The following is a 24,583-nucleotide window of genomic DNA, read 5'->3' as shown; positions in this document are numbered from 1 at the left end:
TTGAATACTATTTTTTAAAAGCTTGCCCCTGTTTTCTTGTCACAACACCCTCTTCTTTATCTCAGAGCACTTACTGTAATTTATGATTAGGTATTCTTGTTTATGGCATTGTCTTTGCCTCTGTAAGTTTTATATGGATAAGACTGTATCAGCTTTGCCTAACATGATACAGACACATAATAGGTAGGTTCAAGAAATATAAATGAATGAATGTAAAATGAAAATGGTAATACCTGTCTGTCTTCTTGTGAGAGTCTCAAGGGTCCAGTGAGATAAGGTGTGTGAAAAATGCATAGAAAAATGAAGTGCAAAAATGAGGTTTTATTATTTAAAGTTTAAAAAAAAAAAAGGGGGAAGTTCCTTTTGTGGCCCAGCAGGTTAAGTATCCAACTAATATCCATGAGTATGACAGTTTAGTCCCTGGCCTAGCTCAGTGAGTTAAATGATGCAACGTTGTCACAACCTTGCAGTGTAAGTTGCAAGTGTAGGTTGTAGACAAGGCTCAGATCTGGCATGGCTGTGACTGTGGCATAGGCCAACAGCTGCAAATATGATTCAACCCTTAGCTTGGGAACTTCCTTGTGCCGCAATTGTGGCCCTTAAAAAAAAAAAAGCACCAAAGAAGTAAAAAAAAAAAAGGGGGGAAAAGATAAATTTCCCAGATTTATATAATATTTTTTTAAGAAAGAAGAGATAATAAATGCTGATAGTTTCATATGTAGATTAATCACTGGGCCTGATGAATTTTACAGATATTTACTCTTATTGTCTTAATTCTGAATACTTAATTCAGAGTTCTTATTACAAAATTATTATTTTCTAAAATTATTTTAGAAATTTTTTCTAAAATTATTATTTTCTAAAATGCATTATTTTGATTTTGTTGAGAAATAATTTCTTGCCCCATATTTATGATATTTTGGTATACTAAATTTACCATGTGAAATAGGCTCTGAAATGCTAAAGGGAATAAATTATCTATTAAGCATAATATGTACTAATAATTTTATGTATCTTTTAGATTAGTGTTTAATTTTTAGTTCTTTTGAATGTTTACTGCTGTTTTTAAACTGGATTTAAATGTCTTAATTTTATATATGCTTCTTTTTTAGCTCTTTTTTGTTTTTAGATGTATGTTGTATATCTCATTTTTTTTCCTACTTGTTTTCATTTTTCATCTCACCATGGTGAGACTGTTGTTTTTTCCTCTTAGAAAGGTAAAATAATAAAAAAGACATTCTACAGTAAAAATAAAACTTTTGTGTTTAATTTGTCTTTTAAAAATATTATCCATTAACTTTATATTTAACTGATTATCCTCTCAAAAGTTTCTCATGAGGTTTTGCTATGTTGTTCTTTTGTTTGTTTCATTTTGGGCTTCTGTTTAGGTTGTGGTTTTTGTGGCCAGATGATACCCTGAAGAATAAGAGGTGTCGGAACAAGTGTGGTTGTCTTGGTGGCTGTAGATTCTTTGGTGGCACAGTAACTGGCCTAGATTTCTTCAAACTTGAAGAGTTGACACCTTCCAGTAGCTCTGCATTTTCAAGTACAAGTGCGGAGTCTGATATGTATTACGGACAGTCTCTGCTACAGCCTGGAGAATGGATTATTACTAAAGAAGTTCCCAAAATTGTGGATGGTAATGTGTTGTCAGTTATGCTAAACTTTTACTATCTTTGTCCTTTTGCTCCTCTGAGAGAAGTTCAGTGTTTAAGCTTGTTTGTTCAACTCAGTTTTTTGAGCAGTCGTATAGGTATGGTTTAGTATAATCTTTCCTTGTTTTGCAGGTGATTTAACTAAAGCCAGACAAAACTAGCACAAGGCAAAAGTAGATGTACTTTTCACATCTCCTGTTGTAAACATGGGTGATTTTTCTTGGCCCAACTTATTCTAAATAGTTTCTTATCTATCATTTCCCTAGAACCCAGATTCCAGAGATATACTTAGGAATAGCTGTGCTTTGAGGTAACAGTTGTTTTACTGGTTTACTTTTATAGGACAAATTTATCAAGAGAAATATTTATACTCTTGGCCCTCATGCTATCAACTACTTCTGCAAAATATTCTTCTTATCATTAAAACTGTACATGTCAAGAAGAGAAATGTCTTTCTTAGAGCCTGTAGGATAACTTTGCCAACACATGAATTTGGTATGAGCAGTGAATGGTGGCTTTAGGTATATTAGATTTATATTTATCTAGTGTCTTTTCTCCAAAGACTTCAGAAATCCATTTTCTTTTGGGTCTTAGTTGTGTTTTCCTACAATTAAGTTGCCATGCTTTCATTAAGTGAAATACAGTAGAAAAGTCTTAATATTTCGCCAATATTTAGCCTTTTCCCCTTGATCCATTTAAAAACAAAAAACGTTGACTTAGCTCTGCCTTTTGTCAGTAGAAAGACAGATAGGAAAGCAGTAGTTTTAACTTTAAGAATTTATTGGGTTGATTTCCCATGTATCAGGAGCTCTTATAGAAAAGAGCTGGACTATTACATATGCCAAATATGTGTTTAAATGGTTTCTCATTGAATCTATGTTATTTTAAGGTTGCTTGACTTCAACAGTTTTATCAGAATAAGAGCAGATTTTCTTATAAAATCAGCAAATACCAAAACTTCTTTACATTTAAAGGACAAGAAACATGTTAAATAAAATTTAACTTAGCTGTTTTTTTATGGTATTACTTTTCACATTTGAATGTTTGTTTTTAAAGGTTTTCATAGGCATTTCTTATTTCATCCCCAAGCTACCATGTGAGTTCTTTATTTGCCCTATTTATAGTAACTAAGGTTCATCACAGAGACCGAGTTGCACAAATGCACACAGTCACTTATATGGCTGAACAGAAACTAGAATCAGGGTCATCAAAGCCACTTTAGTTCTCTGCACAATACTATAGCTGCCCCTACTTATAAAGACTTTGCTTGATTTTCTAAATTGCAGATAAAAATTTAGCCATCAAAAAGTCAAGACAGTCTACAGAGAATTTATACATGGTATAAAAGGTGGAAAATAGCAAATTCTCTTACAGTGAACAAAAGAAACCCCATTATAATTCTTATAATGAATAATATGGAGTGTTTGTGTCTCCTAGTGATTCTCTTGGGAGTAAGTTTCTTGTGAAGTGAAGATTGGAATTAATCCCTACATAGGTACCTTACTTTCAGATTGTTGAGTTTTCCAGAACCAGTTATAGATGTACAGTGTCAGGATAGAGTCAAGGGGGGCATATTGGTAGAACTAAGAATTTCCTTGGAACGTCAGTGAATGGTAGTTTCCTATCACTTAGAAGTGAATCAAACACATTTTTCTTCTGACTATTGTTCCAACTTTTACCTTTGTGGTAGTGGAAGCAAATAATATTACTTATATTGTAAGTTCTTAAGTCTTCTTGCCCCTTAAGTTCCATCCAGAACTGTCTTATGCTTGGGAAGATGTTTTCTCCTACTAGCAGGTTCTTCTTTATTGGGTAGCACAAGGATGGCTGGAAGAGAGGGAAGTAGGGCAGTAGCTATTTTTTTGTATCTAAGCAGCCTTAGAACTCTCATTTTATCCCTCCACCTTCCAATTTTCATGACACCATCACAGGGCTATGATAAAAGGCTGAGGAAATGTTCTAGATTGACAGCTGAATGCTGAATAATAAACCATCCTAGATTGGATCTTGTCCTGGAGACATCAGAGGTATTTTCAAGGACCTTATGGGGTCAGTTGAGAAAATTGGAAAGCACATGGTAGATAAAACAATAGCATGGTAATAAACACCAAATATTACAAGTTAATAATTATATTGTGGTTTTGTATTATTCTTAGGAAATATAAATGTTTAAGTATTTAGGGTAAAAGACTAAGATTATGCTCATATGGTTCAAAAAGTATTATGTCTTTTATAATAAATAGCATACATAGGGCAAAATGTTTGAAACAGGTAATTTCAAGTAAAACATTTTTAGTGGCTTTATACCACTCTTTAAAGTTTTCTAAGTTTGAAATTTTTCATATAAATAGTTAAGAAGAAGAAACAATTCACTGTGGACTCTGGATTCATACTTTCCATAGGGTTTAGCATATTTTTATTTGAAGTTAATTATGCTTATGCAAATAATTATATCTGTCAACCTCTAGGCTTGGAACTTCCATATGGCGCAGGTGCGGTCCTAAAAAAAGAAAAAAAAAGTGATTATATACTTAAAAGATAAAAGTTAGGTTGAGTTCTCATATTTTTATAAATTGCTTTTATAATTGCTGAAATTATCATGTTTATGTAACGTACTGTTTATTTGTTTAGGAAATGTGAATGGCTTGAAGAGGAAAGAATGGGAAAACAAATCAGTAGGAATAGAAGTAGAGAGAAAAACTCAGCACCTTAGTCTTCAAGTACCATTACGATCTCATAGCTCATCCTCTTCCTCAGAAGAGACAAGTAGTTCTAGTGCTGCACAGCCTTTATTGGCTGGTGAAAAGGAGAGTCCCTCTTCAGTTGCTGATGACCATTTGGTTCAAAAAGAATTCTTGCATGGTGCGAAAAGAGATGATGGCCAAGTAAGGTCAGTATTCAGTTAGACTTAGAGACCTGATCATAATAGGATTATATGTGTTTAAAATTGTAACAAGAAAAACTTCTCTCAATTCACCTATTGTTGAAAATTTTTTCTTGTCCTGAATTTATTTTTAAAATCCATTTGCTGTTTTTCTGATTATTAAAATAATACATATGTATTCATTCCAGATGTTAGGAAAACACAGAAGAGTATAATAAAAAATGACTTGTCATCCCACTACTCACTGTGAACCATTACTAACATTTGCATGTTATTTTTCCAGTGTAGCGAATATTTTTTGGTCCTTCTCTTGGCACCTTAATAGTTGACTACTAGAGAAACACACTTTCCTCTAGACTGGATAGCACATTTCAGAGTCCTCCCATCTTCTTGTCTATTCCTTCTCAGTTGCTATTTCCATATCCTCTGTTTTCCTTACCCCCACCCCTTCTTTCTCTTCCTCTGATGGTCTGCCATTTGTTAAATGTTGCTGACCCTCAGGTTTTTGTTCTCTGTACTATTTCGCTACTTTGTGTGGATATTTTAATGTAAAATTTTACATTTTCTTTATAACAAATGGTTGAGATTACAGAAAAGATTTTGTAATTACTTCTATTTATTTATTTTAATACTTCTATGTATAGAGAGAATTATATGATGTGCAATTAATAGTAATAGTTTTGCTTTCTGTTTTAGTATTCCTACAGAAATTTCAGGAAACAGCCCTGTGTCTCCTAATACTCAGGATAAGTCAGTAGGTCAATCTCCTCTGAGATCTCCCTTGAAACGACAAGCCTCTGTATGTTCTACCCGACTTGGAAGTACCAAGAGCCTTACTGCTGCTTTTTATGGGGACAAGCAGCCTGTTACAGTTGGAGTCCAGTTTAGTAGCGATGTCTCTCGAAGTGATGAGAATGTACTAGACTCGCCAAAACAGAGAAGAAGTTTTGGTTCATTTCCATACACACCGTCAGCAGACTCAAATTCATTTCATCAGTATCGATCAATGGATTCCAGCATGTCAATGGCTGACAGTGAAGCCTACTTTTCCGCAGCTGAAGAATTTGAGCCCATTAGCAGTGATGAAGGCCCTGGAACTTATCCAGGTAGAAAAAAGAAGAAAAAGCAAGCCCAGCAGATTGATTACAGTAGGGGTTCCATATATCACAGCGTAGAGGGACCACTTACTGGCCACGGAGAAAGCATTCAAGATCCCCGCACGCTGCCGTTCAAAACTCATCCTTCCCAGGCTTCCTTTGTTTCTGCATTAGGTGGAGAAGATGATGTTATAGAGCATCTGTATGTTGTAGAAAATGAGAAAACAGTGGAGAGCGAACAGATTACTTCTCAACAACCTGTGATGAATTGCTATCAGACTTATCTTACACAATTCCAAGTAATTAACTGGTCAGTGAAGCATCCAACCAACAAAAGAACCTCTAAATCCTCATTGCATCGTCCCCTCGATCTGGATACACCAACCAGTGAAGAAAGTTCGTCATCATTTGAACAACTTTCTGTTCCAACTTTTAAGGTATAAGCCAAACCATTAGTTTCCACTGATAAGTGTATTTAAGAAAATTGATTTTTAAGAAGTTTAAAAAAATACTCTCTGTCATTTTGCTACCTTTCTGAAAACTAGAATTCCTAAAGTCATGGTTTCATGTATGACAGTAGACCTCAGGGTTATTGATGAGTATTATAAATCTAAGCATATAAAATTGAGGAATAGTTTTAGAGTTCCCACTGTGGTATGCTGAGTTAATGATCTGGTGTTTGATTTCCTCCCAGCACAGTGGGTTAAGGATCCAGGGTTGCTGCAGCTGTGACGTAGGTTGCAGTTGTGGCTCAGATTCATTCCCTGGCCCAGAAACTTCCATATGCCGAGAGTGCAGCCAAAAAAGAAAAAGTAGTAATAAAATAAAATTGAGAAATAGTTTCAGGAGTTCCCATCATGGCGCAGTGGTTAACGAATCCGACTACGAACCATGAGGTTGCGGGTTCGATCCCTGCCCTTGCTCAGTGGGTTAAGGATCCGGCGCTGCCGTGAGCTGTGGTGTAGGTCACAGACGCAGCTCGGATCCTGCATTGCTGTGGCTCTGGCATAGGCTGGCAGCTATAGCTCCGATTCGACCCCTAGCCTGGGAACCTCCATATGCCGCGAGAGCGGCCCACGAAATAGCAAAAAGACCAAAAAAAAAAAAAAAAAAAAAAGTTTCAGACTTGATTGTCACAATATTAACAATGTATAGTCTGTCTTCATTATTTATACTTTTTAAGATAAGGATCAAGTCTCTGTAAATTCATGTTTTCTGTGTCTTAAAAGTAAAATTTTGAAATTGTTTTTAATAGTTGGTGTTCTTTATGTTAAACCATAAATGTGTTTATGGAAATCCATTTCTGCATACCTGATATATGAGATCTTATAATTCAATATGACTTGGTTATTATCCGTTTCTGTAATGTATTCTATAAAAAGCTTTTTTTAAGGAAAACTAAAAATATGTCAAATTTAATGACACTAGCCAACATAAAAACATTTTTATAAAATTATAAATTTAGAAAGTGCCCATTGTGGTGCAACGGAAACAAATCTGACTAGTATCCATGAGGATATGGGTTTGATCCCTAGCCTTGCTCAGTGAGTTAAGGATATGGTGTTGTCCTGAGCTGTGGTTTAGGTCACAGATGCAACTGGGATCTGGCATTGCTGTGGCTGTGGTGTAGGCCGGCAGCTCTAGCTCCCATTCAACGCCTAGCCTGGGAATGTCCATATGCCGCAGCTATGGCACTAAAAAGCAAAAAATAAATAAATAAAAATATGAATTTATAAGATAACTTTTTAGGTTTTAACGGCCAAAATTGAGCATATAAAATTTCATGGAACTGACTGATAATTCAGGAATCTTATGTGGTATATACTTTGTGTGTGTGTGTCTGTGTCTTATACTCATTTTAAATTCAGATATTTATTATATACTACTGTATGCCAAGCATTTCATATTCAGTAATAAGGGAAATGGACAGAGCTTATAGTTGAAGGGTGGAATACAGGCATAAATGGATAAATGGATAAGTACAGTGTCTGATTACAGATTGAGACGTCCTATAATCAGAGGATGTCGGGATAGACAATAATGGTGGGTGGAACTACCTAGATTGTACTGACATGAAAGGTCTATCAGGAGGTAATATTTAAACTGAAACTTAAAGGAATGAAGAGGAATTGAGAATGGGAAGACTTGGGGATACTGCATTCAGGACACAGGCATCAGACTTTAGCTAAAATTCGAAAGTGGAAAAGAAGTCACTGTGCATGAGACATAGTGAGTTAGCAGGGGGCCTTGCACATGATGAAGCTAAAGACCTAAACAAGGGCCAGGTCATTAAGGACTTATAGACCAGACTATCAGTAGTTAGAATTTTACTTTAATTTCATTAGGAAATTCATGAGAGTTCTAAGGAAATACAATGTGATCTCATGTACTTTGGCTACTAAGTAGAATTTAATTGTTATTAAGCAAGGAGGAAGTGGGTTGATCACCTTGAAGGCTGTTGCAGAAACCTGTGCAATAGATAATGGGCTTGGATTTAGGTAATGATGGGAATGTGATGAATGGGCTATTCTTACAGATATATGCATTTTGAGTAATATGTATTGAGGAAGAAAGAAACGTTAGTGACAGTTACAAATGTTTTAAGATTGTATCCATTTCTTGTTTTTAATTTTTAATTTTAATTTTTTTTTTTAATTTTTAATTTTTTAATTTTTTATTTTTCTTTTTAGGGCTGCACCTGTGGCATACGGAAGTTCCCAGATTAGGGGTCGAATCAGAGCTACAGCTGCCAGCCTGTGCCACAGCCATAACAAGGCCAGATCCAAGCCACATCTGTGACCTATGCCGCAGCTTGTGGCAATGCTGGATCCCTAACCACTGAGCAAGGCCAGGGGTCAAACCTACATCCTCATGGATAGTAGTCGGGTTCTTAACCTGCTGAGCCACAATGGGAACTCCCCCCAAATTTTTAAATGATATCTTTATTCCATGTGAAAATATGTTGGTAAATGAATGTTCCAGGATAAAACCGAGTGTTACTTGCTATGTAGAATGGAGGTTAGAACTGCTGTGAGAGGTTAGAATTACTTTAGTATTTTCAGTAAATTCAGTTTGATTAGACAGTCAAATCTCTGGAGAAAATAATCAAGGAGTTCATATCTTTAGATAACTGCAAAAACAGAATACAAAGTTACTTTTCTTCATTAAATCTAAATAATGCTTCATTACTTAATGCTTCATTAAATCTAGCATTTAAAGGGGTTCAGTTTGAGTATTGAAGTGCATTATTTATTATCTTTTATGGATATAAAGTACAATTTAATTTTTCCTATAATTTAAGGTTACTCCGGGATTCTTTCCTACTTAAAAGTTGATTGTGCTACATGCCTCTAAAATTAGCTTAGGAAAAGCCTAATGAAAAAGGAACTATGAAGCAAAGACATTTGAAACACTTGCTTTTTAAGCTTTAGTTGAATAGTCTTTTACTCTCATTACTCAATCCTCATAACCTGCTCTGTCATTTGTCTGAATGATCAGAAAATGAAATTGCTAATTGAGTGTTTTCTATGATTTTTTTCAACTTGTCTGTTAAATATTTATATATATCAGAATCACATAAACAAGTAATTTGGATATTTGCAAATATCACTTCATAGCGTAAAATTAGAGAATAATTATTAAATTTCTAGGCTGTAAGTAATGTTTTATATTCTAGGTTATCAAACAGGGACTCACAGCTAACTCTTTACTAGATAGAGGAATGCAACTTTCAGGATCAACTTCAAAGTAAGTAAAAATTATATCCTTTTGAAGTTTAAAGTCAGTCCTGATTATGAGACATACAGAATTTTTATTCTGAGGAATAACCACTCTATTTGACTGTAGTTTTTATTTTATGAAGAAATTTTCCCAAATAATTCAACTTTCTTGTCTTTCGTGACTTTACATATACAAGCAGTCCATAGCATTTCTTTGAGACATACTTTGCAAACCATAACTTGGCATATGAAAATTGGAAACTAATAAGAATTCAGTAATTTTTATATTTTTGGAAAAACCAATGAGGTAAATATCTCAAAAAGTTTTTTTTTATCATTTCACATATTAATCATCTTTGATTAGTTTGCATTTTAGTGCTACATTTATCTTGTCCTTAAAAAAATATTTGGGGCTATTATATCTAGTCCACTTTTGTGAAATTTTTAGTTGAAATAAGTGTAAGAGTCAGTCATCTTAAGGAAGCTCCAACTTTTATTTTTATCATGCTCTTTTTAATATATACTTGTTAAACTGTATAGTACGCCATATACTCCTCTGGAAAAGAAAGCTGTTGATAACACCGATGATGAAACGTTAACAGAAGAGTGGACCTTGGATCAGCCAGTCTCTCAGACCAGGACAACAGCCATAGTTGAAGTAAAAGGAACTGTTGATATTGTTCTGACTCCCCTAGTGGCTGAAGCTTTAGACAGGTATTTTTATAAAATAATAAATGTATGTAATATGGTTAGTATATGTGATATAGTATTTTCATAAAAAAGAATGCTGGAGTTCCCATTGTGGTTCAGTGGGTTAAAAGCCCAGCTAGTATCCATGAGGATGTGGGTTCAATCCCTGGCCTTTCTCAGTGGGGTAAGGATCTGGTATTGCTGAAAGCTGTGGCTTAAGTTGCAGATATGTTTCGGCTCCTGCATTGCTGTGGCTATAGTGTAGGGCAGCAGCTGCAGTTCCAGTTCAACCCCCTAGTCTGGGAACTTCCATATGCCGCAGTTGCAGCCCTAAAAAAGAAAAAAAAAAAAAAAAAAGAAAAAAGAACGAATGTTGATGGCTATTTTGATTCAACAAAAATGAAAATAAGTTTAAAAAGGTCTGTGTTACTTGTTACTTTTTTAGCCTAAATAATTAAATATTGCAATATTGTAATAATTATATTGCATTATATTTTCTACCTTTTCTTGGGCTGATAGGCATAAAATGATCAAATACCCAGAAACTAATTACTAAGTTTGATAGTCATACTACTATCTAGTTAATGAAGGGACTAAGGGGAAATAACATATTCTCTGTCCTGCAAGGAGGTTATATTCTATCTAGCGAGATAAAACAAACTTAAATAAAATCTAGAGTGGAACATATTGGAATAGTTAAGATAAACTAGATCATAGTATTAAGTGCTAGTAAAATTTTTCATTAACTGTTTTTCTTCCCTCAGATACATTGAAGCAATGGTTCATTATGCTAGTACTCGACATCCAGCTGCAATCGTAGATGATCTCCATGTCAAAGTCCTCAGGGAAGCTGTCCAAAATAGCAAGACTACCTTCTCAGAAAATGTAAGAACTTTTTACTCAGTGAGTGTGACAAATTGAGTGTTCTTCACATTTACATAATATCCAAACTTGAAAAAAACGAATGTTAAAACTTTATTTGCCATTTAAATTGGAATAGATGGATGTCTCTAAATAGTCTTTATATGACATTGGCTCTGTAAGAGATAGGCTATATAACTATAGTATGTATTAAATAGGCTTCTAAAATATTTATTAAAATGTAGCGGTGCTAAACTAGATGGAACTGACACATGGATGGGTATAAAGGAACACAGTGAATACCATATTGCTATTGTAGATGATATGGGAATTGTGAAAGGTCTGTGAAATAATAATTGTACTTTCAATCTTTTTAGCTATCTTCCAAACAAGATATTAGAGGAACAAAAACTGAGCACACTACCATAGGAATGACTAACCAAGGACAAGCACAGACAAATATAATGAAGCAAGATAATGTAACAATTAAAGGTCTTCAGGCTAATGTTAGCATACCAAAGGTAATAGTTTAATACATTAAAAATTTTCCTGATAGGGAATGTTTTGGTGGTTTTTATCATTTATAGTCATTGAACTGAATGGTGGTAGAATAGATTGTAATATCAAAAATATGCATTTTGTTTCCTTGATGATCTAGTTAAAGAAGTAAATGTAATAGTTTGCTTAAGCAGAATGTTGGGGAATAGTTACTAAAATATTTCACATCCATCCTCTAAGAATTTAAATATTATTTTATGGGAGTCTATATTTACAAGCTTTGCTTTCATGACTCTCAAACACATATATATGCCATTCCTTATAGTTGTTTCTCATACTCCTGTATATCTTACATTTAAGTGATAAATTTTTACTTTTCAACTCTGAAATTTTTGACATTTTGTGTGTTAGGTGAACTTATGTTTGTTACAAGCCTCAGTGGAAGAATCTCCAAGTACAGCTCCTAGTAGAAGTGTGACACATGTTTCCCTGGTAGCACTGTGTTTCGACAGAATTACCACTCAAGTTCGTATGAACAGGTAAAAAAGGTTTTTTTGATTGGAATCATGATTATCTTGCTGAATGTAAAAGCAAACCATAATCATCTTTTTAATATGTTTTTGAAAAATTGTGATGTTGAAATTCAAAACTAATACTGGAATTTCAAATCTGACTGTAGATTAGCAAAGTAGGTTTTAAAAAGTTTCTACTGTTTTTATTCATACTGTCTTTCAGTAAACACTGAAGAATTTGTTACTAATATCAGTTTAAATAGAACAATAGAATGGTTTTTAAAAACTAGTTAAATGTTTTTACTAAACTGTATATTTAAATGTTAACTATCATAACTCTTTTTTTTTTTTTTTTTTTTTTTTTTTTCATTAAGAGGTGTGGTTGAAGAGACTTCAAACAGTGCAGAGCCTGGTAGAACAACAAATTTTGATAGGTATGTCCATGCCACCAAGATGCAGCCTCAGTCATCTGGATCTCTCAGATCAAATGCTGGAGCAGAAAAAGGCAAAGAGATTGCAGCCAAGTTAAACATTCATCGAGTTCATGGGCAACTGAGAGGTCTTGATACAACAGGTAGGATTCTACAACATGCTTTTGCTTTGATGTGTATAAGAGGATTTTGCAAAAGGAAACATAATTTTTTTCTTTTGAATATTGCTATAATTTGAGTGTTTTATAAGAAAGGTATTTCTGACCACGGGGTATTTATTACTCACATTCTACTCAGGATGGTAGGAAGTTAAGTGGTATGGCCCTAAATTGCCCAGTACTTCTATCTCCCATCATTTTTCTTCATGGTATTATCTATTTGCTCATTGTAGAACAGAGAGAGTTTAATCTTTATAGTCTTTCTTTTTTAAGATCATTCTATTGGGACAGTTTTCTTTCACAATGAAGAATTATGATCTCAAAAGCAGATAGTCAAATTTGTAATATACAGCGGCAATAAGAATAATAGAAAAGGCTGTGCTTCTTAAAGTCCCTGGTGAGGTAAAAGAGAAAACTAGTAATAGCACATATCATTTCAATAGTTTGACTCAGTTTAGAGGCTTAAATGATCTCTGATTGTCAGAAATTCAATCCAGAAAAAATTGAATTTGCTAATCTTGTTTGAGATGATTGTCATGATAAAATCTCTATGTTGGACAGTTGTCCAAGTCCTGAATGAGCAAATGATTTCTTTGAATTTGCTAACTGTTACTTTGTAGATGCTGAAGGTTCCATGATTCTAGTCTGTATTCTGAGTCTGTGTTACTGCTATGCCTTTCTCAGGGTTTATATCACCATCTTCGTGTTTGAGGCAAAAGCATTTGGCCTGAAGATGTCAAATGGAGAGATCTTTTGTGACTACCTGAAATATATAGATGTAAAGCTGGTGCAAAGTATACTATAGAAAAGTCTTTCAGACTCAGTGGCTTGAATATAAAAGATTTTTCTCAGCTCTGTAGTTTGCAGTGATAACCAGTTTGCACATGGGTGTTGTACAGACCATTATGCCATAACTAAATATGATTTTGTCATATTTGTCTAGAAAACACTCATCAAAAACAAAACTCCCAATGAAGTTCCAAGGTGGACATTGTATAAAACTGCAGTAAAAGTTGTCAGTATCTTTGCTTTTATGTACACAAGGTATCTGTGAAAGGACACTCAATAATCTAATGATATTTGTTACCTGTGGGGAAGGGAAGTAGACGTCTGGATGTGCATGGTATTAGAGGCTTTTCATTGTGTATTCTTTCATACTTTTGGAACTTTAATCTATGTGAGTATATTACCTAATAAAAATTTTAAATAAAATTGAGATTAGGGAATTTCCGTCATGGCTCAGCAGAAACGAATCTGCTTAGTATCCGTGAGTTTGCAGCTCAATCCCTGGCCTCGCTTAGTGGGTGGGGGATCCGGCGTTGCAGTGACCTGCACAGACGGCAGCTTGGATCCCACGTTGCTTTGGCTGTGGTACAGGCCAGCAGCTGTAGCTCTGATTGGTCCCCTAGCCTGGGAACCTCCATGTGCTGCGGGTGTGGCCCTAAAAAGCAAAAAAAAAAAAAAAAAAAGGCAAAGAAAAGAAAAATTGGTGATAAATCCTAACCTTATACCATACATCACAGTAAGTTCTGAATTAAAGCCAGACATTTAAAAATGAGAAAATTATTTAAAAAATAGATGAATATTTTGGAGTTTCCATCATGCACAGTGGAAATGAATCCAACTAGGAACCATGAGGTTGCGGGTTCGATCCCTGACCTTGCTCAGTGGGTTAAGGATCTAGTGTTGCCGTGAGCTGTGGTGTAGGTCGCAGAAGTAGCCCAGATCTGGCGTTGCTGTGGCTGTTGTGTAGGCCGGCAGCTGTAGCTCTGATTCGACCCCTAGCCTGGTAACCTCCCAATGCCATGGGTGCACACACACAAAAAAATAGGTGAGTTTTTAATCATGAATTCAACAGGTAGTATTTTTCTATGGTGTAATATTATATAGTTATTAAAGTAATATCTTTGAAGAATTTTTAATAAACTGAGGAAATTATGATTGTTGACTGTTACATGAAAAGTGGGAACCAAAGCTGGGTTTGTAAAATGATCTCTAAAGAGCTAGAAGGAAACTTACTTGTATCTCTTGGTGGTAACTATACATGGGTTTTTTTTCCTTTTTTTTTTTTTAATCTTCTTGCTTTTCTGTATTCATTAGCTGTAATTAGAGAAAGAAATGAAAAAGAGTAAAATAGAAACTTCTGCCAGGTACTTGGAATGGTAGTTTCCATATTCCATATTGAAAGTGATGCAATAATGGCAATTTCTGTGGTTATATAAATTATATTAGCATAAAGCAGTGTAGTTTTCCTGAAAAGTAATGTTTTTCCTAAGGTCAGGAAATTAATTAAAGTACTTTATCTTATAAAATGATGAGAAAGTACTTAAAAATAGTTTGCTATGAATCTAAATTACTTAGGAGCTTTTTAAGTGTAGGTCTTTAGAGTACCTGTGTCTTTCATAAATTAATTTATGCTGTCTCTGAGAAATTATTTGTTAATTCTTTTCTCCATCTTCACTGTGATTCTGGCATTTTTTAAGTAATATATTAGGCAGTATTATTTTTATTTTTTTTTATTTATTTTTTTATTTTTTTTTTGTCTTTCTGTCTTTTTAGGGCCGCACCCATGGGCATATGGAGGTTTCCAGGCTAGGGGTCTAATCAGAGATGCAGCTGCTGGCCTATGCCACAACCACAGCAAGGCTAGATCCTTGCTGCATCTGCGACCTACACCACAGCTCATGGCAGTGCCAGATCCTCAACCCACTGAGCAAGGCCAGGGATTGAACCCACCCCTCACGGTTCCTAGTCGGATTTGTTTCCACTGTGCCACGACAGGAACTCCAAGGCAGTATTATTTTTAAAATTAGTTGGTTTGTTTTTCTTTTTGATAGAATACTAACATATCTTTTAAGACAGCCACTGTGCCAAATGTTTACGTTATTTGTTTTTTTAAAAAATATATAAACCTCAGTTTTTAAAAATGATCATTTTGTTCTTTTTTGATGATAGATATTGGTACCTGTGCCATCACTGCTATTCCCTTTGAGAAGTCCAAAGTTTTATTTACTCTTGAGGAGTTGGATGAGTTTGCTTTTGTGGATGAAACTGATCAGCAAGCTGTTCCAGATGTGACTCGTATAGGTCCAAGCCAAGAAAAATGGGGTTGGATAATGTTTGAATGTGGACTTGAGAATTTAACTATAAAAGGTAAGCATTTTTCTTTTGAATTCTGCTTAAGTAAGGAACACATTGGCCCCACATTGCTGAAATATTTTGAATAATCATGACTTTGAGTAATCTGAATTAGCATTTTCAAGCAGAAAGTGTGGTACCTGTGATTACTTACTAGGAATGGGTGTCCCATCAATTGCATAGTGGAACTTTATGGAATAATTATGCGATTCGAAATTAGCAGAGCATTTAAACATAGAAAACCTCAATGCCTGAGCAAAGTAGTGCATGGTTCAGAAAAAATTCCTTAATAAAATATAAAGCCTCCTAAATTTTGGAAGCTTGCCTCTTTGGAAAGTGGATCTTTGATTAGTAGAGCTTTGCTGTATAGGATGAAAATATTATAAATCCTTTATTCAGTGATACCGACTTATATTTATTTTCTTTTACACAACTCATACATTAAAATAGGAAGGCTGAATTGTGTTAGACTTGTAGGTTTAGTTGTATATAATGGAATGTATTTGCCTAAAATTCCTTACCTGATAATTTAATATTCCATCACTTTAATAGATAAGAGCAAAGTTTTGGTGAGGGAAAAAAAATCTTTATGTGATTTTTATTTTTATCTTTATGGATATTATAGAGTACAGCATTGAGACACCTTGTGTTTTTAATTAATACGTCATTTTATTTTTATAGGAGGAAGACAGTCTGGTGCTGTTTTATATAATACTTTTGGAATTATGGGTAAAGCTAATGTCACAGAAAGGGGTGGAGTGCTGACATCAAATAATTCTTCTGATTCTCCAACTGGCAGCGGCTATAATACTGATGTCTCTGATGATAATCTTCCTTGTGACCGAACAAGCCCTTCATCAGACTTAAATGGGAATTCTGTTTCTGATGAACAAGTTGGTGAATTTCTAATAATAATAATAACAACAATAATGTTTGGGAAAATAAAATAGAAAACTACATACCCAATTCACATTTAGTTTCTAGAGTATATTTACTTGTTTCATGTTATAGATTTTGCTTAAATGATAGTAAAAGCGTTTTGGTGATTATATTCTACTAGAGTATAGTTGCTGAAATGTAGGTTCACATCATACATATGTTTATTATTTATATCCATTCTAGTACCTAGTGAAATACCTTGATTATGTTAGACAATTGTAATTGTTGAATTAATAGAATTTCAGAAAAGCAGGCTTTGTTTTTATACTATCTGAAGAATTTCAGCAGAATGCATTTTTTAGTTTTTGTGGGTTTTGTTTTTTTTTGTTTTTGTTTGTTTGTTTGTTTTGCTTTTTAGTGCTATGCCTGCAGCTTATGGAGTTTCCCGGGCTAGGGGTCTAGTTGAAGCTACAGCTGCTGGCCTATGCCACAGCCACAGCAACACCAGATCCGAGCCGCATCGGCAACCTACACCACCACTCATGGCAATGCTAAAATATTTGACAGAAGCCTAAGTGTCCTCCTTGATCTCTTTGATCCTATTCTGCTTGCTGAAAATCCCCAAATTTGGTAATATTGCTTTCTGTGGGTTCTCTGATTTTTCTTGGTCCATTTCCTTATGTAGTTCGTTGTCCTCAAACGTGGATGTTCTCTCGTGGATGTGCCATGTTCTCTTCTTGGCTACCTTTCTCTTCTTGCTGTTTGTCCATTCCCTCATTTATTTCATTTCCTACTCCAGCTCCATAATTTGATGATGCTTCTCTTTCCTATAGGTTATGCCTTCATCACCAACCAACCCTTCACCTGAGCTTCAGAATTGTATCCAATGGCCATTTAGATACCATCACTTAGATGTGCTACAGTCACCAAAAATTCAATCTAAAAACAATTTTATTATTACTTTGCTTCACATACCCTATAAATACTTGCTTAGGAGTTCCCATCGTGGCTCAGTGGTTAATGAATCTGACTAGGAACCATGAGGCTGTGGGTTTGATCCCTGGTCTCACTCAGTGGGTTAAGGATCCAGCATTGCCGTGAGCTCTAGTATGGGTCGCAGATGTGGCTTGGATCTGCGTTGCTGTAGCTCTGGAGTAGGCCAGCGGCTGCAGTTCCAATTAGACCCCTAGCCTGGAAACCTACATATGCTGTTGGTATGCCCCTAGAAAAGACAAAAAAAAAAAAAGACAAAAATAAACAAATAAATAAATACTTGCTTATTATCCAAAAGCTCCCCCCTCCCTTTTTTAAAGTTCAAGTTCACCGAAACTGTATTCTATATATTTGTGTACTTAGTGTTTGGCTTACAACTCTGGACTGAAACCTATGGGCCAAATGTACTTGAGAATTCAATTTTTTTTCTTTTAAAAGGAGAAATATCATTCTTTTATATGTTCTACCCCTATATTGCTATTGTCTTTCCTTAGTGGTAACTACTAGTTTGTTCTAAATATCTTTGAGTCTGCTTCTTTTTTTTTAAATTGAAGTATAGTTAATTTACAATGTTACGTTAGTTTCAAGTGTACAGCACAGTGATTCAGTTGTACATACATATATATAAATATATATGTATTTGTTTATAGCGTCTTTTCCATTAGGTTATTATAAGATATTGAGTATAGTTTCCTGTGCTATACAGTAGGTCCTTGTTTATTTTATGTGTAGTGGTATGTATATATTAATGCTAGACTCCTAATTTATCTCCTCCCTGCCCCTGCTATGCCCTTTGTTTTCTGTATCTGAGAGTCTATTTCTCTTTTGCAAATAAGTTCATTTGTATCATTTTTTAGATTCCACAAACACTGATAAATGATATTTGTCTTTCTTTGTCTGACTTCATTTAGTATAATATTCTCTAGGTCCATCCATGTTGCTGCAAATGGCAATATTTCATTCTTTTTTATGGCTGAGTTATATTCCATTATACACATACCACATCTTCTTTATCCATTCCTCTGTCAGTGGACAAGGATGGTAACTCTGTTTTTAGTTTTCTAAGGAAACTCCATACTGTTCTCCATAGTGGCTGCACCAATTTACATTCCTACTAACAGTGTAGGAAGGTTCCTTTTTCTCTACACCTTGTCCAGCATTTATTATTTGTAGACTTTTTAGTTGTGGCCATTCTGACTGATGTGAGGTGGTACCTTGTTGTAGTTTTGATTTACATATCTCTAATAATTAGCAATGTTGAGCATTTTTTCATGTGCTTTTTGGTCATCTGTATTGTCTTCTTTGGAGAAATGTCTATTTAGAGTTTCTCATTTTTTGATTGGGATTTTTTTTGATAGTAAGCTATATGAGGTATTTGTATATTTTGGAAATTAATCCCTTGTTGGTAGTATCATTTGCAAATATTTTCTCCTAGTCTGCAAGTTTTCATTTTGTTTATGGTTTTCTTTGCTGTGCAAAAGCTTTTCAATTTAATTAGGTTTTATTTATTTTTTATTTTTCACTTTTTGGTTGCCCAGTGGCATGTGGAGTTATCAGGCTGGAGTCAGATCTAAACCACAGCTGTGGAAACACCGAATCCTTAACCCACAGTGTTGGTTTGGGAATTAAACCTGTGTCCCAAGGCTGCAGAAATACCACCATTGCACCACAGCAGGAACTCCTAATATATATATATATTTTTTTAATGGCCATTCCCTTGGCATACATATGGAAGTTCCTGGCCCAGGATTGAATCCGAGCTGCAGCTGGAGCAATACTGAATCCTTTAACCCACTACGCTGTGCCAGGGATCGAGCCTGCACATTTGCAGTGACCCAAGCTGTAGAAGTCAGATTCTTAACCCACTGTGCCACAGCAGGAACTCCTTATTTATTTTTGTTTTTATTTCCATTATTCCAGGAGATAGATCTAAAAAAACATTGCTGTGATTTATTTCAAAGAGCATTCTGCCTTTGTTTTTCTCTAATGATTTTATGGTATCCGACCTTACATTTACATCTTTAATCCATTTTGAGTTTATTTTTGTGTGTGGTATAAGAGAATGTTCTAATTTCATTCTTTCGCATGTAACTGTCCAGTTTCCCCAGCACCACTTAATAAAGAGATGGTCTTTTCTCCATTGTGTATTCTTGTTTGTTTTATCATAGATTAGCTGACCATAAGTGCATGGGCTTTTTTCTGGGCTCTCTATTCTGTTCCATTGATGTATGTTTCTGTTTTTGTGTCAGTATCATACTGTTTTTATGACTATAGCTTTGTGGTATAGTCTGAGGTCAGGGAAGCTGATTCCCCCAGCTTTGTTTTTCTTTTTCAAGATTGCTTCAGAGTCTTCTGCATTTCTATACAAATTTAGAAATTTTTTGTTGTAGTTCTCTGAAAAATTCCATTGATAAGAGATTGCATTGAATTTGTAGATTCCCTTGGTTAGTATGATCATTGTAACAGTATTGATTCTTCCAATCAAAGAGCATGGTTTGTTTTTCCGTCTGTTTGTGTCGTCTTCAGTTTCTCTCATCACCATCTTTTATTTTTCAGAATACAGATCTTTTGCCTCCTTAGGTAGATTTATTCCAAAGTATTCTATTATTTTCATTGTTATGGTAAGTGGATTGTTTTCTTAATTTCTCATTCTGATTTTTCATTTAGTGTATAGAAATTCATTAGATTTCTCTGTGTTAATTTTGTATCCTGCAGCTTTACCGAATTCATTGATGAGCTTTGATAGTTTTCTTATCATGTCTTTAGAATTTTCTTTATTTTCATCATGTCATCTGCAGGCAGTGATAGCTTTACTTCTTCTTTTCTTATTTGGATTCATTTTATTTCTTTTTTTTCCTTGATTGCTGTGGTTAGAACTTTAAAACTATGTTGAATAAAAGTGGCGAGAGAGTGCATTCTTGTCTCGTTCCTGATCTTAGAGGAAATTTCAGTGTTTCACCATTGATTGTGGTGTTGGCTGTGGGTTTGTCAGCCTTTATTATATTGAGGTATGCTTCTTCTATACCCATTTTGTGGAGAAGTTTTTATCATAAATGGATGTTGAATTTTGTCAAAATGGTCTTTTACATCTATTGAGATAATTGTATTTCTTATTCATCAGTGTGTTAATGTGATGTATCACATTGATTTGCATATATTGAATAGTCCTTGCATTCCTAGGATAAATCCAACTTGATCATGGTGTATTATCTTTTTTATATTTTGTTGGAGTAAGTTTGCTAGTATTTTGTTGAGGATTTTTGGGTCTGTGTTCATCAGTGATATTGGCCTGTGATTTGTGTGTGTGTTGTGCTATTGTTTTCTGGTTTTGGTATAAGGGTGATGTCCTCATAGAAGGAGGTCAGAAGTATTCCTTCCTCTGCAGTTTTTTGTAAGAGTTTCAGAAGGGTAAGTGTTAACTCTTCTCTAAATGTTTGGTAGAATTCACCTATGAAGCTATCTGGTCCTAGATTTTTGCTTGTTAGGAGTTTTAAAATTACAGATTCAATTTCACTACTGGTAATTGGTCATTATTCTCCAGTTTGTGACTTGCCCAGCTTGTGGATATGGAATTTGATTATATCATAAGCTTGCCCCTCCTACCAGTTTCATTGTGGTTCCTTTTTTATGTCTTCAGCTGTAGAGGATCTTTTTTGGTAGGTTTCAGTTTTCTTCATTGATAGTTTTTTAGCATATTTTTGTGCTTTTATTGTGCCCATGAGAGGAAGTGAGCTTAGGGACCTTCTACTCCATCATCTTGACTGCTCTCTCCTACTTCTTTTCTGTTATATTCACTAGTTTTGTTGTATTTTATCAGAATCTGTGTATTGGTGATTAAGAGGTACAAACTTAGGTATAAAATAAGCTACAAGAATATATTGTACAACACAGAGAATATAGCTAGTTTTTTATAATAATTATAAATGGAGTATATAACCTTTAAAAATTGTGAATCACTATTTTGTACACCTGTGACTTATATAATATTGTACATCAGCTATACTTCAATAAATACTAAAAAGTAAAAGGTAATATGTGTGAACTATATGTTATGTTAACTCTTAGTGGAATCTGAGATAGCACTACATTTTGACATACTTGAATATTTTTGCAGCATAGCATTAATAAACATACCAGGTGGGATAAATGGTCTCTGATCAGTTCATATCAGATTTTGAGGCCACATTTACAAAAACTGATTTGGATTTTCAGAATATTGTTTGTTTTAGAAATGCAGATACCAGGAATATAGACTTACATTTAGTGCGTGCTAACTCTAAAATCACCAGGGCCTATTGTTCACATTGTCTTGTAACAGGATTTAAAGCTGTTTTCTGGATACTTAATCGTTACTTAATTATTCTACAAGAAAATCCCACTCTTGACTTTATTTCAACAAAGACTATCTAAAAGTGAATTAGAGGCCTATAAACAGTTGTGACAGGCAATAGACTCTTTTGTTTGTTTGTTTAATATTATGCTTCATACTTCCCTGCAGTCTGAAAAGTGGTGATTACACATTTAAAAATATTATCCCAGTTTCTCAATTCAGAGCTAGATTACTAGCATGTATGATAATTAAGAGTATTTTGTTGTAGAGTGTTTTTTATTTGAATATCGGCTATAATAGTATTTCTTATGGCACTTTATTTGGAAGTTTGAAATATTTTGTTAGAATGGAAAGTATATTGCATTAGGAAGCAGAAGACTTTAATGCTATCACTTATTCTTTTACTTAATAGTTGTATGACTTCTGGCAAGTCACAAAACTTCTCTCACTTTCTTCGTCTAGGGAAAAAAAATACTCTTAAACGTATGTTACTGAATGAAGTGATTAAGAGAAACCCTTTAGTTCTAAGATCTCCAATTTATCGTTTGTTACAATGCAGAGATTTTTCAGATTGTGCTACTTGGAGCTTCAAGGATTCATAGGTATTTCTCAGAATAAAGTTTAGGCTGGGCAAGGCTAATGTTATCTTTTTAATATCAAGGTATTATCTATAGAACTAGATTTGATGGAAAGGTGTTGTGCTTAAAACACTAGTTAACTTCCATGCTGGTGGTTTTAAGGGGCTATATTTTTTATAAGTTTTTGATATCCTTTCTTATATAGGATGAAGGAGTGGAATCTGATGATTTGAAAAAAGATCTACCTCTAATGCCTCCACCTCCGGATTCATGTAGTATGAAATTAACCATCAAGGAAATTTGGTTTAGTTTTGCTGCTCCCACCAATGTGAGATCTCCTACACATGCATTTTCTAGGTAAAAAGTTAAATATAATCATATCCCTTGATTTTTCTTTATTTTAAATAACATAAAATTATTTCTTTGAATTATTTTTCTGATATGTCTAGTATTAGGGTTCCCACCTTTTTTCCATCTTTCCTACTTCATATTTTCTTTACACATCTTCCCAGTTGTTTTATCCTTTTTCTTTTCTAGGGCTTTAGTTTTATTTTTACATGTCACCCTGCCATGAACCTTTTACTCTTTTCACCTTTTATAGGCTTTTATATTTTTCTTACTTTCCTATAAGCTGTTCTTTGCATTTTTTACTTATATGTTCACAATTTATCTGCTGGTCAAAGGAAAAGTAGTTTTATATAAATAAAATAGTCACTAAGTACTGTAGGATGGAAGATTATTTGAAATATAAATCTTGATACTTGTTATTATATATATATTTTTGATTTTAAAAGGCAACTGAACCTTTTAAGTACTGCAACTCCAGCTGTTGGCGCATGGCTTGTTCCCATTGATCAACTCAAGTCATCCTTAAACAAATTAGAAACTGAGGGAACCTTAAGAATTTGTGCTGTTATGGGATGCATAATGACAGAAGCGTTAGAGGTATGTCTTTCAACATCACAGAGTATCATTGAAGCTTAACAGAGTTTTTCATTGACGATGATCCCTTGTTGTTCATCATTGTTGAACAACATCAAATATGCAAGTTCTTAATTACTGAATACCTTTAGAATACCTGTGTCACTCTAAATCTGTTGTTTTTTTCTCTTTTTTAGAATAAAAGTGTACATTTTCCCTTAAGAAGTAAATACAACCGACTTACAAAAGTTGCCCGCTTTCTCCAAGAAAACCCTTCATGTTTACTGTGTAATATACTTCATCACTACCTGCACCAGGCAAATTACTCCATAATTGAAGATGCTACAATGGTGAGTTACTGGAACCAGAAAGCTTTTTTAAAAAGCCTCTAGCTGTTGACCCACAAGGTTTGAGATGTGTGTGGGAAGTCCAAAAGAGAAATGTGGTTAGAAATACAGACTTATGGACAAGACTGAGCTCAGATTTATGGTTTGGGAGTTGCGAGAATGAAGGTGTTAGAAGCTGTGGATATGGGTGAGCCTTTTAAGGATGATTTATTGAATGAGAAACTAGTGAAGAGTGGGATACCTGAGAAATACCAAAATTAAAGGGGCACAGAGAGATTACATAGAAGTGTACAGAGTGCTGAGAAGGTAAGGGAAGAGATAGAAGAACCAGGTAAGAAGGTCTTGAGAGCTAAAGCTATGAAAAATTTTAAGCAAGAGAATAATCATTAGAGTCAGATTTCACAGAAATGTTTAATAAAATAAGGACTAATTAATAATTGAGGGGAGAATATATAATTATGCAAAATAAATACAACATATCTCTGCAGTATTAAGATATCTACTACAGAATGTGACACATCCTGGTTAGGGGTTTAGAGCTTGAGGATGTCTTTTAAGCTTTTGGTCAGTAGAGGATACCCAGAAACCTTTAGCTGAACTAGTAATCAATGTCTCAGTAATATTAATGGGCAGTCCCATTCCTGATAACCTCTAATGAAAGAATCTATAGTAAATTATGGACTTGATAAAGGTACTTAGACCTTAGGCTGGTTTGTTAGTTTCTACTCCCATCCTATGAATTAAATACTGCGAGGTCCACAGTGCATGGTCAACTTGCCTATCTAGTCATAGGTGGAGAAACTAGAACAGGGAGAATGGATGGATGCTCTGCCTGGATATTGTTGCCGTGTAAGAGGAAGAAACACAAGGTGACCCTCGTTATTTGAGTCTG

General features: G+C 34.4%; 1 protein-coding gene across 19 annotated transcripts in view; it reads left to right on the top strand.

Annotated features, from left to right (window-relative positions):
- KIAA1109 (KIAA1109 ortholog) overlaps nt 1-24,583 on the top strand; it is a 200,129-nt gene that overhangs the window by 75,892 nt on the left and 99,654 nt on the right. For all 19 annotated transcript variants that reach the window (XR_002346813.1, XR_002346814.1, XM_021101630.1 and 16 more), the window contains 14 exons: nt 1,389-1,639; nt 4,287-4,545; nt 5,236-6,073; nt 9,313-9,383; nt 9,896-10,069; nt 10,810-10,930; nt 11,284-11,427; nt 11,816-11,943; nt 12,291-12,490; nt 15,461-15,658; nt 16,325-16,536; nt 22,629-22,780; nt 23,218-23,368; nt 23,542-23,694. Coding sequence is in view for 17 of the 19 variants with exons in the window: in XM_021101630.1 (XP_020957289.1) it covers nt 1,389-1,639; nt 4,287-4,545; nt 5,236-6,073; nt 9,313-9,383; nt 9,896-10,069; nt 10,810-10,930; nt 11,284-11,427; nt 11,816-11,943; nt 12,291-12,490; nt 15,461-15,658; nt 16,325-16,536; nt 22,629-22,780; nt 23,218-23,368; nt 23,542-23,694 (3,052 nt within the window). In the remaining 2 variants the exon portion in view is untranslated. The remainder of the gene's footprint in view (nt 1-1,388; nt 1,640-4,286; nt 4,546-5,235; nt 6,074-9,312; nt 9,384-9,895; nt 10,070-10,809; nt 10,931-11,283; nt 11,428-11,815; nt 11,944-12,290; nt 12,491-15,460; nt 15,659-16,324; nt 16,537-22,628; nt 22,781-23,217; nt 23,369-23,541; nt 23,695-24,583) is intronic.

The sequence above is a fragment of the Sus scrofa genome, chromosome 8 (genome assembly GCF_000003025.6).
Source record: "Sus scrofa isolate TJ Tabasco breed Duroc chromosome 8, Sscrofa11.1, whole genome shotgun sequence".
Lineage (NCBI taxonomy): Eukaryota > Metazoa > Chordata > Mammalia > Artiodactyla > Suidae > Sus > Sus scrofa.
The sequence above is the reverse complement of the archived record's forward strand: the minus strand, read 5'-3'. Positions and strand labels throughout refer to the sequence as shown.